General features: G+C 39.7%; 1 protein-coding gene and 1 long non-coding RNA gene across 2 annotated transcripts in view; one reads left to right on the top strand and one right to left on the bottom strand.

Moving 5' to 3' along the window:
• LOC125689325 (uncharacterized) overlaps positions 1-13,752 on the bottom strand; it is a 249,516-nt gene that overhangs the window by 99,428 nt on the left and 136,336 nt on the right. The gene's annotated exons all lie outside the window — the stretch shown is intronic.
• Positions 1-13,752, top strand: part of LPGAT1 (lysophosphatidylglycerol acyltransferase 1) — a 59,918-nt gene that overhangs the window by 24,745 nt on the left and 21,421 nt on the right. The window contains exons 4-6 of the mRNA XM_048936304.1: positions 916-1,034; positions 7,310-7,405; positions 10,490-10,763. Of these exons, the coding sequence (XP_048792261.1) occupies positions 916-1,034; positions 7,310-7,405; positions 10,490-10,763 (489 nt within the window). The remainder of the gene's footprint in view (positions 1-915; positions 1,035-7,309; positions 7,406-10,489; positions 10,764-13,752) is intronic.

The following is a 13,752-nucleotide window of genomic DNA, read 5'->3' as shown; positions in this document are numbered from 1 at the left end:
AGGCTCTGAACAGTGGTCTCTTTGCTCTGGTACCAGCAATAGGCATAGGCCAGGCTGTGATTTATGGCAGATGCTCTTCAGTTTTCCATCCTGTGCTCTTCTGCAGGAGGCCTTCTTCTGTTTATTTACTTTACGATGATGCAGTTCTAATTCCTCCTTACCTCGGCACATTTTTGCTAGTGAGTTGGGATGCTGGATGATCAACAGCTGTGGCTTCATCCTGATGTCATTCTTGCCACTGGAGCATCTGGTCTCTGGTCTACAAAACTGTGACTAATAGTTTCTGTTATCTGAGCAGCTTGTTCTCTGAACCTATTTTCTTGCCTGTAGCTGACTTGTTTAGATGTGAGTGACTAAGCTTTTTTAATGAAGTATTTTAGGTGGAATGTTCCAATTAAATATTTTTTATTGTTTTGCTTTTACCAGCGTAGTTTGATAGCAGCAAATGTAGAAGTGAAACAAATTTCATGAGTTTTAGCAATAAATAAATGAATAAACATTTTTTCTTACAACCTGATTAAAAATAAATAAATCTAATGAGCCAGTTGAATTTGAAAGGTGGGTCAAAAGCTTATGTAATTTAGACACCCTAAATATAGAATAGTGTAATGACACAAAAAAGATCAATCTCTCTGCACATGTACTGATGGAGTATTTTTGTTTTGTTCTTATTCTGTGCATGCGATTTACAACTGAGCTGAATCCCTCTGCTTGAAAAAATGGTCTTGCTAATATAGCGTACGTTATGCTATGTGCCAGTTTAAATTCACATGTAGCATGTAGGTTTCTTCATTATTACTGGATGTGGAAGTCTGATTTTTTTGGTTTGGTTTTTTTTTTTTTTTTAGTTTTTAATAGTGAAATTAGCAATGTGGTCATTGTAAAGTTTACCTTTTATTTTTTCTTTTTTAATAGTAGTGGAATGGGGTGATGATGTTAAAGCGGTATCAGAAGATGAAGCTGTGGTGCTGGTGAACCATCAAGCAACGGGTGATGTCTGCACTCTGATGATGTGCCTTCAGGATAAAGGCACGGTAGGCTACAACTGGGGAGTGGGATAGCTTCTGTCTGTCATTTGTAACCATGGGTGTGCCTGCATCTCAGTGTAGTGCTGAGGACTTTCATGTGTGTGTCAATCTATCAAATAATCACAGGGCTCTGAATATGGGATTTTTGGTTAGGTTTTGGATTAATGTGACAGTAGGGTGGAGAAGGTTTTAGATCACTGTGTTGCCTTCAGAGGTCAGTTACAAACTGACTTAGTGTGGAATCTAGGTTAGCATGGAGGGAGGCAGATCTCCTTAAAGGTAATTCATGGAAGGAATGTCCTTTTTCCTCTCACCATGTATCTCTGTGCAGTTCGTACCAACTTAATTCAAACCATCATGAGTTTAGCTTTTAGGCTGTGACTTTATCTTGACATAGCATTTTTCTAATGAAATCAGAAGCAGCTATGGGATTTTGATAGAAAATCAGAAACTAGAAGTAACTTCCCTCAGAGAGCATATCCAGACTGGCTAGCTATATGTGGTCAAAATTGCTTCAGCTCTTATTTCACTCACTCTTCAGCATCTCTTGTTGAGAAATGCAACTAATGTCAATCGCTTCATACGTGGATGTTCAGAAAAATCACGTCAAGGAGCATAGTGCTGGAAGCCAGAGGATAGGATCTAAATGGGAAATTAATATGTGGTGTAATTAGAGGGAAGAGATATGTATGTTTAGGTTGCAGTGTGATAGGTACATGCCTGGCAAGCTGAAATGCTGCATCAGCTGTGTCTGTCTTAATGTACTTCTTTCCTGCCATCGTACGGTGGGGAAATGAGGAACACAACAGCTGCTCTTGATTGTATCTGCGTAACCTGTAACTGATGCTGTTCTTCTTAACGTACATTCATGCACATTGCGTGTATACTGCATTTCTTCCAGTTTTTGTTCAGTCTTTCCAGATGTTACTTGTGCTGAACTGATGTAATAAACAAAAGCCCTCAAGTCTTTGAATTGGAAAATACGAAAATGCTGCTCAAGGGTGATGGAAGAGACTAACTTCTTCCTGCTATAGCCTAGAGAAGACAGTGTTCTGACACTACTTTTAATTGCTTTATTTCCTTTGGGAATTGAGGAAGTTAGGTATGTATGGTAGTCTGTATTGTGCATACCTAAATGAGTAGAATGAACACTTTTTAATTCTCTTCATCAAAGTTATGCATAGGGCAATCTTGGTGAAGGTACAGCTATGAGGATAGAATCGTATGGATACGTATGTCTTATAGTCTTGACTGTTGATGTCTCATAATTTAAACATCATAGAAGTTAATTGACTCATAGAATTGTAAAATTGTTTGAATTGGAAGGGACACGTAAAGGCCATCCAGTCCAACTCCCCTGCACTGAACAGGGATCCCTACAGCAGATCAGGCTGCTCAGAACCTCCCCAGCCTGACCTTGAGTGTGTCCAGGGATGGGACATCCACTGCCTCTCTGGGCAACCTGTGCCAGTGCCTCAACACCCTGATAGTAAAAAACAAAACAAAACAAAACTTCTTTCTTATATCCAATCTAAATCTCCCCTCTTTTAGTCTGAAACCATTTCCCCTTGTCCTGTCAGAACTCCTGTCAGTGTCTGTCCCCTTCTCACATGTATGCATCCTAGTTTATATATCCATATTTGTGTTTAAATCTAAACCATATTGATCCTATTTCACTCCATAGCTAAAAAGTTTCAGCATAGACAGAATGAGTTTTGGAAAGTGTAGAAGATGCTGAAAATGGAATAAGGTGTTGAGGTGGCAAACAGCCTTCAGTGTGGGGAATGTTAGGTTTGTGGGTTTTCAGAAAAGCAAAGCAGCCATTGAAATCTGCATGTTTTGCTTATGGGGTTTCTGTTGTTGTGCTTGGAATCATCCTGTCCAGAGCCTTGAGTGACTTTAGTAGTTTTTTTAGCTAATAAATAAATGAGCACAAATGTTAGCACATGCTTAAAATATTGTGTGAGTGGTACAACTGTCTAAAAATAAGGAGAAAGATCAGAATAGTTTATCCTTGATGGAACTTGCTGAGTCAGGTATTTTTAAATAGCATGCTTCGTATTTCTGAACAGGAGAATTGTCCTGGAGAGACGTGAAACCACTGGGGGAAGAAAAGAAATCATTACACAATAAGCAACTATTTAAACAAGACAGGATTTTGTTTGGATTTGTTTTTTTAACAGTTTAATTTAAACATGAAGTCCTCTGTAACCTTGATATTCAACTGCAAGTAACAAGATAGCAATTGCTTTCATTTTGTTTAGGACAGCTGAGCTGTGTTAATTCTGAAACACTTTTTACCACTCGAGCGATGCTTTTTAGCTCAAGGTACGTTGTGTAGGTGGGAGCTCCTTTCCATTTCACACAGAAGGGTGCATGGAGATGTGAAGTCATGGACCAGAGCTGGCCTCTTGCTGACACGGCAGTGGCAGAATTTCCTCCCCTGGTGGTCTGAAATTTTGCTCTCCTTTGCAAGGCAGCATGGACTTTGAATCCAGCTGTAATCAACAAGCATTTCTCCCCTTGTTGCTGCCTTTTTTGTTGTTAATTCGAGATATCAGAAGTGTCTGATTTAAGACAAAGTTCTGTTTCTCTGTGTAGCAAAGTAGAATGCCAACATTTGTTTGCAGTTTGACAGTAGGTTTCCTACAGGCCAGGTCAGGAACTGTGATGTATTTTTCCTAGCATTTTTTCTTAGCAATTGCTTATATACAAATGCTAGTGTACCCTACCTGTTTAAAGCAAACAATCTTATTGAACAGTAAGTTGGAATACATTTGTTAAGGTGTTTCTTCTCTTTGAGATTAACTTAGGTGAGTAAGGAAAACACATCCTGTTAGGGAAGTGGAATTTAGCTAAAACATAGTGGAAGGGCTGGCATGGGGTTGTTTTAACAAGTGCCATAATATAAGCCACACAGTAGCAGGTTTGTGCTGATTCAGATGCGGCCTGAGCACACTTTATATGTAGCTCTAGAAATTGTTCCAGTCTGTGAAATTGTTGAGCTCTTAATAAGTTAGTTGAGGTCTCATAACCTTTAATGTTAAAAAGTAGGTTAAAACGCTCCTGTTGCTGCTTTCTGCCTGGATTAGGGCTGATAAATTTGACCGAGTTGTTTTATTCTTATTAAGAGCAGAATGAGCGCGGCGGAGAGGAAAAAAAAATACAGCTTGTAGCTGTTCTAGTGCAAGTTTCAATGCACACCTGAGTTCTATAGTTGTTACAGGCAAGTGCTTTGAAAATGAAAGTCTGTCTGTTTGGTTTGCTTTGTTATGTAATCTTTGCAGTTTGAAATCAAAATGAGCCTGTGAATGGGAGGCACCCAGATTTCCTATTAAAACATCAGAAACTATTATCAGCGTCCTGTATTTAGCTTAAACAGGAAGGGTGGAGCAAAAAAAAACACCAAAAATTATTTCTGTCCATGAACACCTATGAATTTGTGTTCAAAACGTTTTTAATGTCTTTGCTTAGCCTACTCGAACTGCATATGATAAGAGATTCCTCTGATAAGTATTGTTTTGTTCCTGAGGATGAAAAGCACCACTGCAGCTTTTTCTGTTCTGCATTTGGTAGTGGAACAAAATGAATATCTAGCAATCTCGTTTGCCTTTTGATTGCAAACAAGATGATTGTGTTGTACCCTTTGATCTTCCCCTTATTTGATGGGGTGTGTGTGTGTCTGTTGTTCATGAATTAATACGCATTAAAATATTTATTTCTTCTTTGTACTCCTTACCCCACTGCATAGGTTTGTTGGCAGACTTGTAATCATTGAGCTATGGAGTTTGCCTCTTTGTAGCCCATTTGGCAGCAAACTGCATGTTCAAGGATACTGGTTAGAAGCTCTGTGTCACCTGGAACACGATGAGATGGACTTCGGACCTGAAGATCAATGATAAACTTTTGTGTTAGAAATGAAGTCCTCCGAAATTGTGAGCTAAATGCCCAGGTGATACACAGCCATACAAAGTGGTATGGGAGGAGAGGAGCCTCAGCATTGCTGGGCAACTGTTCCTCATGGGGTGCCACAGTACTTCTAAGGCTGACTCCTCAGAAGACCCAAACCGTTGCTTTTCAGGGAAGCAGATTATTAAGCTTGCTCATCTCTTCCAGCAAAGCAGATTATATTGGCTTTGTTTCTAATTAATAGAACGGAACACTATTTGTCAAAAAGCCTAATAGATGAACAGAGAGTCATATGGGTGCTGCATTCCACTAACACCTCGTTAGTGGATTCTGAGTGCTGTTTTTAACTTAGGGTCACAAAGTTGCATTTCCCTATGACATTTATTCTCTGGATGTGTGGATGTGAACTGATGATATTGTGACTTCTCATGTGTTTGAGAACTGCCCTTCTCTCAGACGCGGTTTTCTTTTTCTACTTGCGGCAATGCTGGATGGCCCAGGAACCTGTACTCTTGCATTATCCAAAATCTTCAAACAGAAAGTTTGCTGATACTAAAAACCCACCAAAGCTGAGTGGTTCTTACTGCGTTCTGTAACATTCAGGTTTAGCTGAGAGGTCAGCCCTATGTCGAAGGCAATAAAGCATCTTAGGCTTTCTTTGGTAGTTTTGTTCTTCTAAGTGTGTGAAAACATCACCTTACTAAGCATCTGGCCACGGTTGTTTATGGATAAGGAAACGAAACAGAGTATGTGGTAGTTACTTTTCTCTAAACATATAACACAGGATTCATTTATAGCTTCTGTGGTCAAAAGGGAGAATGGGTAATCGGAGCGCTCCAAGAGAGCATTAGATGTATTTGGAAGAAAGTCTGGTGCTGCAATTGTAGATAGATACAGCAGTCTATCTTGTAGATAGATACAGCAGTTACAGCAGATTGTCAAGGTGGGCATTTCAGGGTTGGTGGTTTTTTTTTTGTGGCTGTTTGCTTTTTTCATGTAAAACAGAATTCCTGCAAGAAGTATAATCAGTTTGTCTACAAATGCCACTTAGACATGCAGAGATGTGGCTTTTACCTGTTTTCACCATCGTTGGCTGTACCAAACTATTTTGCGTGAATTACTGTTGAATATGTGGGGCCTGTGTATTTCTGGTACTGTGTAAGCCTCTAGGGCTTGAAGGGAAGTGCAGCTTACACCTTAGTGGTGGTGGTGGATGTAGTCAACTAATGTGTGAACAATGCATTTTTCCTTTGCCTCCAAGCTATGTATCTTGGAGAAATGAAAGATGCCAAGTTACACATTTAAGATGAAAATAATAATAATAATAATAATCCTCTGACTATCAGAGAAATACCATAGTTCTCCACACTCTTTTTTGACTGTGGTAAATGGAAAAGTATTTTCTTACGTGGTCTAAATTTCACTCAACTTGGATCAGTCTCTGTGGCCTTCGAAGCTAGGGGAGAGTGAAGGCAGCCAGCCTCATTACACGGTGGGAAGCATATAAGAGGCATTGGATTTTCCAGTGTTGGAGAGCCAACTCCTACCCCTCTTAACACATACACATAGGAGCTACAGAGGGGAAGGACCTTGGAGGCAGAAGTTTTCCCCTTCTGTCATTTACCTCTGGGACAATTCCCTTATTGATTATTCTCTTACTGATACATCAGTCTTTTGAGATTTAAAATACCTTTCTTTGTTCTATAGAAGTGATGGTCAAGGTGATTCTAATGGTTCCCTGTCTGCTTTTGCTTGGCCAGGACAAAGGAGCATTTCGTGTCTTAGTGAAATTGTCAGCTGCATGTGGCTGGTTGCTCTGCTGGGAGAGAAACTAGCAGTGCTACATGGGCTGTGCATAGATCTTGGTGATGGCACTGTTCATAGATTATATGGAGCACACGTGGAGCATGTGCAAATCAACAGCAGAGAACAAAATGACCTCATCCCTAAACTGTCAAGTAAAAAATGTGTAAGAAAACCTGTTTGGTTTTGTTGCAGATGTAAATCACTTAGAGATTTCAAACACAAATTTGTGTTGTTTTGTGGACTTCAAATGACTTCAGATGACTTCAAATTGTGATGGCACATCTGTAAGAAGTGCTACACCTCCCATAAAAACACTGAGTAGAAATGACTACAGCATGTGGCTAACAGTGTAGAATTGCATCTTACATTATGAATACGCACTGTGTGCTTAACACCATTCTTGAGGGAGAAGTGTAGCACCTGTGTTGCTTTATTACTTTGATGCATAGACACACAAAGGATTTTCTTCCATGCATTTGCTAGTTCTGTTGCTTCTCCATGACTTGTATGTGCATGCTTCTCTGCACATGTTTACTCAGCTTTTTTCTTTTTTCTGGACTTTTCAGGTTGTCCGTCAGATGATGTGGCTGATGGATCATATTTTTAAGTATACAAATTTTGGCATTGTCTCATTAATCCATGGAGACTTCTTTATAAGACAGGTAAGTGGTAACATAACAGTGCTTTTATTTATCCTGATGTTTGGGTATCGGGATGCTATGGGTCTTACTTCACACAAGCCCATCCAGGTTGATTTTCAGGATGAAATAACTGTGCTGAAATGCGTGTATTTGGGTTGAGCTTATGCAGCTTGTTATTCTTTTTTCAGTTTGAGTTTTTTGTGTAGGTACAGCAGTTAGATTGTTTTGTTTGGAGGAGTGGGGAGAGGTATGTGTGTGTGGTTACTTTGAAGTTTGACATCTGTTGATAAAACTATACTCCAAAAGTAGAATTGCAGTAAGTACGCTGATCAGCATGGATCTGGTGTCGGTTATGAGACTATAACATCCAACATACGTTTCCTCCCTGCCCTTATTTTCATTTGGACTTTTAAACAGTCTGTGGCAGACAGAGAATAGTCACATTTTTAACTTTTCAGAGGAAGATAATCTAATTTTCTCTGAAATAAACAGATACTTATTTCAAGGCAATAAAAAAATCTACAGTGAGATTTGTAACAAAGACTAGAGGCAAGTCTAGAAAACATCAAACCACCACATCAAGACAAAAGGAAGGTCTCTAGAGGGAGAAGATAACATACTGGGAGAGTACAGAAAAGAACAGGGACACTTCATACATATCAATCCATTTCAGTAGTTAACATTCACAAAGTACACATTTTGAGGTACACGTGGCTGTCAGTTTGTCAATTATAATTTCTGAATGCGTTGTTGCAGTTCCAGTTATGAGGCTAAGCCGTTACTGAGCTGAAAACAGAACTCTCCCTCTTTTTCTGTAAAGTGACTGAAGTCTGCAACATCACACAAAGTCATGTCATCGTGTCTTTTGGACTGCATGAAAATAGGATGTTGCTGAAGTGTTTGATTATTTTTCCCATTGATAAAAAGCCAAAATACTTGGGATGAATAATAATCTTACCTAATTTTAGAAAGGCCCTATTAATATTTGGATGAGCAAATACTTGTTTTGTCTTTTGCTGTGAAACAATGTAGTTTGATCACGGCACAGTGCAGCCCATTGGTTTAGAAAGGTGTGTTAGCCTCCTTTCCATGAGCAGCAACAACAGCTCAGGAATGCTTTTGATGTCTGCTAGAGACTGACTGGTGCTTTCTTCCATTGAGAAGTTTTCCAGAAACTGAGGCTGTCTGTAACTTGCCTCAGTGATGACACAAAGTGCAGGGCGCCCTGAAGAATGTCAGCAATCTGCTGCTACCTGCTTTCTTTCCTCTAAAGGAAATTTTGCTGAGCCTGTTCTCCATGATACCAAGCAGCTAGCCATGACCTTCAAGAATTGGTCACGCTGAGGAGTTTCTCCTTTGTGAGACTTCTCTCTGGATAGGATGTTAAGTGCATTCATGTTCCAGGACTCTGCACTGATCCACCTGTTATCATCGGTACTTTTATCTGCCTTCTTTCCCTTTAGCTCGGTAGATTTTTCTATCTTACAGCCACATCTTAACCCTCACAGTGTTCGCTAAACTTCAGTTCATGCACCTGCCATATTTGCTAAGTATGTCTAGGTTTTGGGAAGTTGTAATATTTAACTTGCAAAAAATTTCTTGTTCGCTGCTCTTTTCTGAACTACTTTGCTATCCTGGAGTCCTCTGGTCTGGTGTCCAAGAGTTATTTTAACTGAGGAACTTTTATATTGCTCTTTAATTCCATAAATATGAGCAGAGTTCATTCCTCCTTTTTCATGAGGCTAAGTTGGAAATAATTGCAGTGGTGAGATATGAAAATCTGGGAGGAACTCTTTCACAAAACTTATCATTGATAAAATACTGTTTCTTGTCTTCAACCAAACTCACTCCTCCCGTTTTCCTTCCTTCCAAAAGTGTAAAAAAAACAAAAAAAGCACAGAGGAAGGTGTAGGTGTTTGTGACTCTGAACTTTCAGAGCCCTTGTAACGCTAACTGATGTAAATTCCTGTCTGTGAAAATTTGGATGGCTTGCTCTTACTGAGTGAAGGTGAAAGGAGAGAAGACTGTTGCTGAAGATTCTGTTGGTATTTTTGCAGTAATTAAGGTCAAATCTTACTGTCTTAAGTGGAAATAGTTGTCCTAGTACATGAAAGAGGAGAAATTAATGAGGCTTTTTTCCCTACCTTTAGTCCTTTGGGTTTAATTATTACCTGGCTATACCCTATATACTGCTCATTGTCAAACTAAAAGCTGCTGTCCTGCTCTGGCTTCTGTCACCTGCACTGGTCCTGAGGGGGACAAGTGCGTGGAAGGTGATGCTCACAAAGTTACTCTTGGCTTGCAGAAAGTACTGATAGTATGTGGACCGTGGAAAAACAGCTTGACCCAGTTTGCATTTGCAGAATTCAGTTTAATGAATTCACCAGGGAACTCTGAGTCCGTGCCTCTGGCACGTAGAGTGCCTGGTCACTGTCTGGACATCACTCCTGCAGAGAAGTCATCAGAGACTTTCATCCTCCTTCACAAGGGTATTTTTATTTGTGAAGTGGCATTTACCAGGCCACCAGTGGGTGCTCTGAGGAGAACTCTATGTAAAGAAGGGCAACCGAGCTGTGAGGGGCTGGAGCACAAGTCTTAGGGGAGCAGCTGAGAGAGCTGGGGTTGTTCAGTCTGGAGAAGAGGAGGCTCAGGGGAGATCTTACTGCTCTCTACACCTGCCAGAAAGCAGATGGTGGCAAAGCAGGGATCAGCATCCTCCTCTCCCATAACTAGTGATAGGATGAGAGGGAATGGCCTCAAGTTGCACCAGAGGAGGTTCAGGTTGGGTATTAGGAAACATTCTCAGCAATAGCAGTGAGGCAGTGGCACAGGCTGCCCAGGGAGGTGGTGGAGTCACCGTCCCTGGGGGTGTTCAGAATACGTAGAGATGTGGCACTGAGGGACGTGGTCAGTGGGCATGGATTGATGGCTGGACTAGATGGTGATCTTTTTCAACCTTAATGGTTCTGTGATTATTTTGTCTTGTTGCAGGGGCGTATTTGCATCTCTGAAAAGGGATAGAAATCTTAGAAATGTAACAATTAGCTGGCACATGTTGTATCATTTAAGCACTCATTTTATTTAGTCAGTGTTCTTTTCTTGTAGGGAAAAGCACACCGTGACCAGCAGCTTGTGTTACTCAAGGAGCATCTAGAAAAATATTACCGGAGCCGCAATCGGAAATGGATTGTTTTATTTCCAGAGGGTGGCTTCCTTAGGAAAAGGAGGGAAACAAGCCAGGCATTTGCCAAGAAAAACAATTTGCCGTTTCTTCAGCATGTCACCCTGCCAAGACTCGGGGCAACTCAAGTGATTCTGAAAACGCTTGTGGCTCCGCAAGAAAATGGAACTCCTGCAGGTGGAGATGCTGTGATAAAAGGTAAAGATCACAAGAAAGAGAAGTGAATGCCCCGGATATTGATGGTATTAAACACAACCTTTTGAGAGTTGAATTGGTCTCTCAAAATGTCAAATACGCCCGCAGTGCACCATCATATTTATATAAATGTTTTCATTTTTCATTGTATCGTTGATGTTGAGACAAAAACCAAATACTTTAGCTTTCATTTGATGTGTGTGACTACTGTGTGACTGCATGGATGCTCATCTCAGCACAAGCAGTGGATAGAGCAGATACTGGAATGAGCACTGGGAGTGAGCAAGAACCTGGGGCTGCTCTGTTAGCAGGGTGGTGTTTCATGCTGCTTTGTGTTGCTATGGGGCTACAGGATGAGTATTTCTGGAATACAGAACAAGCAACATTTAAATTTTAATTTCTATCTTTTGAAGTTTCTTTGCATTCTGGTACTGTATACTTTGTTCTTCTCAAACTATTGAATTCAAGTGCTTTTATTATTATATTTAATTTTTTTAAATGTCATTATATTTAATTATTTTATCATTATTGTAAGATGGCCGTCACCTTTGTTGCTGGAGGTTATGCTGTCACTGACTAGATCTGAAAGGTGGTCTGGGGCCTGTAACTGGGAGTAATGAGGGGCAAAAATATTCCTGCAGCACTGTTGTTCTCAGGTGCCTGGGCTGCAGGGGAGAGGAGAATTGGGTTGTAAGTGCTGTAAGTGATGCCTGCAGTTATGGGGCTGCGTGCCTTTAGTCGCTCAGTTTTTCATAGGCAGTTCTTGGCAGTTTCACACAGTGGAGTTGGATTTTATTGAGCCTAGTTGTGGATTTCTTTTATTTCTTACAGGAACAGAGGATTGGGGACTTCTACTGTTTTCTTATTGGTGGGTGATGCTGGTATTTCCATGCCAAAATTATGATAATCATTTAGCAGTTGTACTCATTTAGAAGCAAACATCAATCCTAATGAAGCTGCAGGCAGGTTTTTTTCTGTGCTTAAGTTCAAATTTCAGGGTTAGCAGGAAGCTTCAAACAGAAATTATTTCCAGATTTTTTGTTTAGAAGCAAATCTTGTCAACATAGGAAATGAATGAAGATGATACTTTTGGAGGAGGGCAGATTTTAAATTAAATGGAACTCAAGCTGTGGAATGCAGAATCATGTATCCTGCATTCAGAAAAGACAGACTCAAGAAAGCCCTCATTTTCATAGAATATTGAAAATTCTTTTGTTTTTAGGAAAGAAAAGGCCCACTCTTTGTTCAAATAAAGTTTTGTAAGGGTGAAAGTGTGATCTTTTCTGTTTCTTTTCTCAAAGAAACAAGGTATGAAAATAAGAAGTTTCCCTAATGAATTACAGGTCAGCTAGCTCTGGAAGGGAACCGAAGGCACTTGCCAAAGTAACTGTTTTATGTTTTTGTCCTCATGTTGATTGATACTGACTGAACATCGAGCAGCACTGGTTTTCTTTGTTTTTGTTTGATTTTGCTTGTTGTTATTGTTTCCTCATTTGTTTTTTGAGTGGCATGATTCAGACTCAGTAGAACTGAGCATCTGATAATTGTTGACTGATCTGGGTAATAAAATAAACCGATCATCTCAGACATATAATGAAAAGCCCACCTCCTGAAAAGACAGATGGAAAGAGAAGCAGAGAAGTTGGAGAAGAACGTTTGCTTTCTAGCTATCCCTATTTCAAAGTGAAAAAAGTAGTACATGTGAAAGCATTTAAATTAAAAAAAAAAAAGATGAAAAAGAAAAGTGAAAATACAAGTTGCATGCTAGGACAGAGTAAGATTTAGCATGTGTGAAGCTGAGCTTTTTTACATTCTCTCACAAAAATGTTTCTGCCACAGTACAAATTCCTTTCCAGAGAGGTATGGAGGTTTAACTCTTGATCTGTACATTGTTATCAAAGGCTCTTCCTCTAATATTCTGCCTGCCTTCCAACTGCTTTTACTTTACGCTTGCCCTTCAGAAAATTCAGGAATATTTGTTCAGTTGAGTGAAATATAATGTTCCAAATTTACAAGGTTATTGTAGAAGGTCTTACAAGGCAGTGGTCATCTTTTTCTGTTTTACTTATCCCCCCCCCCCTTTTTTTTAACTACTTGGAGAAATGTGGCTCAGTGATATCAGACTTGCCTGTATCTTCTGTAGTTTGCCTTCATCTGGCTGTGGCTGCCAGAACAAAATGCAGAATGTACAGTTATGGCTTTACCAGCACCATGCATAAGAATTGTATGTACATTTTTGTACTGTGTTCCTGCAATCCTTTGCTTTGGGAAGTGGCTTTTCTGTTTTAGTACTGTTATACTTTTTTGTTATAGCACTGTACTTGAACTTAATGGTTCAGCAAAAACATTTTTCCTCTGCACTACTTCTCATGCTCTGAACTGTATTATTCAGCTTGCTATGATAACTTTCTTCTCTATTATTTGTCATTCCCCCAATCTTTTTTCTTACTTCCAAGCTTTATTAGATATTATTAGAGTTCAGCTTTTTATTAAATTGCTTTAAAGTGATTTTGTTGGTTTTGTTTTTTTCTTTACTTTCTTTACCAGACACCTAGGCTGTAGTTACAAGTGTTTCCTCAGGTGGAAAGAATTGGTCATCCTGGGAGCTTTAGAATGAGCAAAATCATCTGGTAAAAATCAAACTGGTTTTGCTTTTTGTTGTTGTTGTGATGTGTGAAGATCCAACTCTTACAATGAACAGCTGGCAATTCAAAGGGGTTAGGAGGAATTCTCACCGAAGATACACATTGCAGAGCTGATTCGTGATAAGTCATTCTTTAGGATACTTTCTAATCCTGTTTTATTTCACCTGACAGTAATTTTGTCTGATAAGAGAATGATAAGATCTTGACCACGGCCACATTGAAATCTTACCTTGCTGTTCTCAAACGTAGCACAGAACGTACAATTCTCTTGGTTTTCTGTTTGCTGCACAGCTGGATGCTGGACTTCACAACTCATTTTTCTAACTCGCACTTCTTGATTCACTGTT

The sequence above is a fragment of the Lagopus muta genome, chromosome 2 (genome assembly GCF_023343835.1).
Source record: "Lagopus muta isolate bLagMut1 chromosome 2, bLagMut1 primary, whole genome shotgun sequence".
Lineage (NCBI taxonomy): Eukaryota > Metazoa > Chordata > Aves > Galliformes > Phasianidae > Lagopus > Lagopus muta.
The sequence above is the reverse complement of the archived record's forward strand: the minus strand, read 5'-3'. Positions and strand labels throughout refer to the sequence as shown.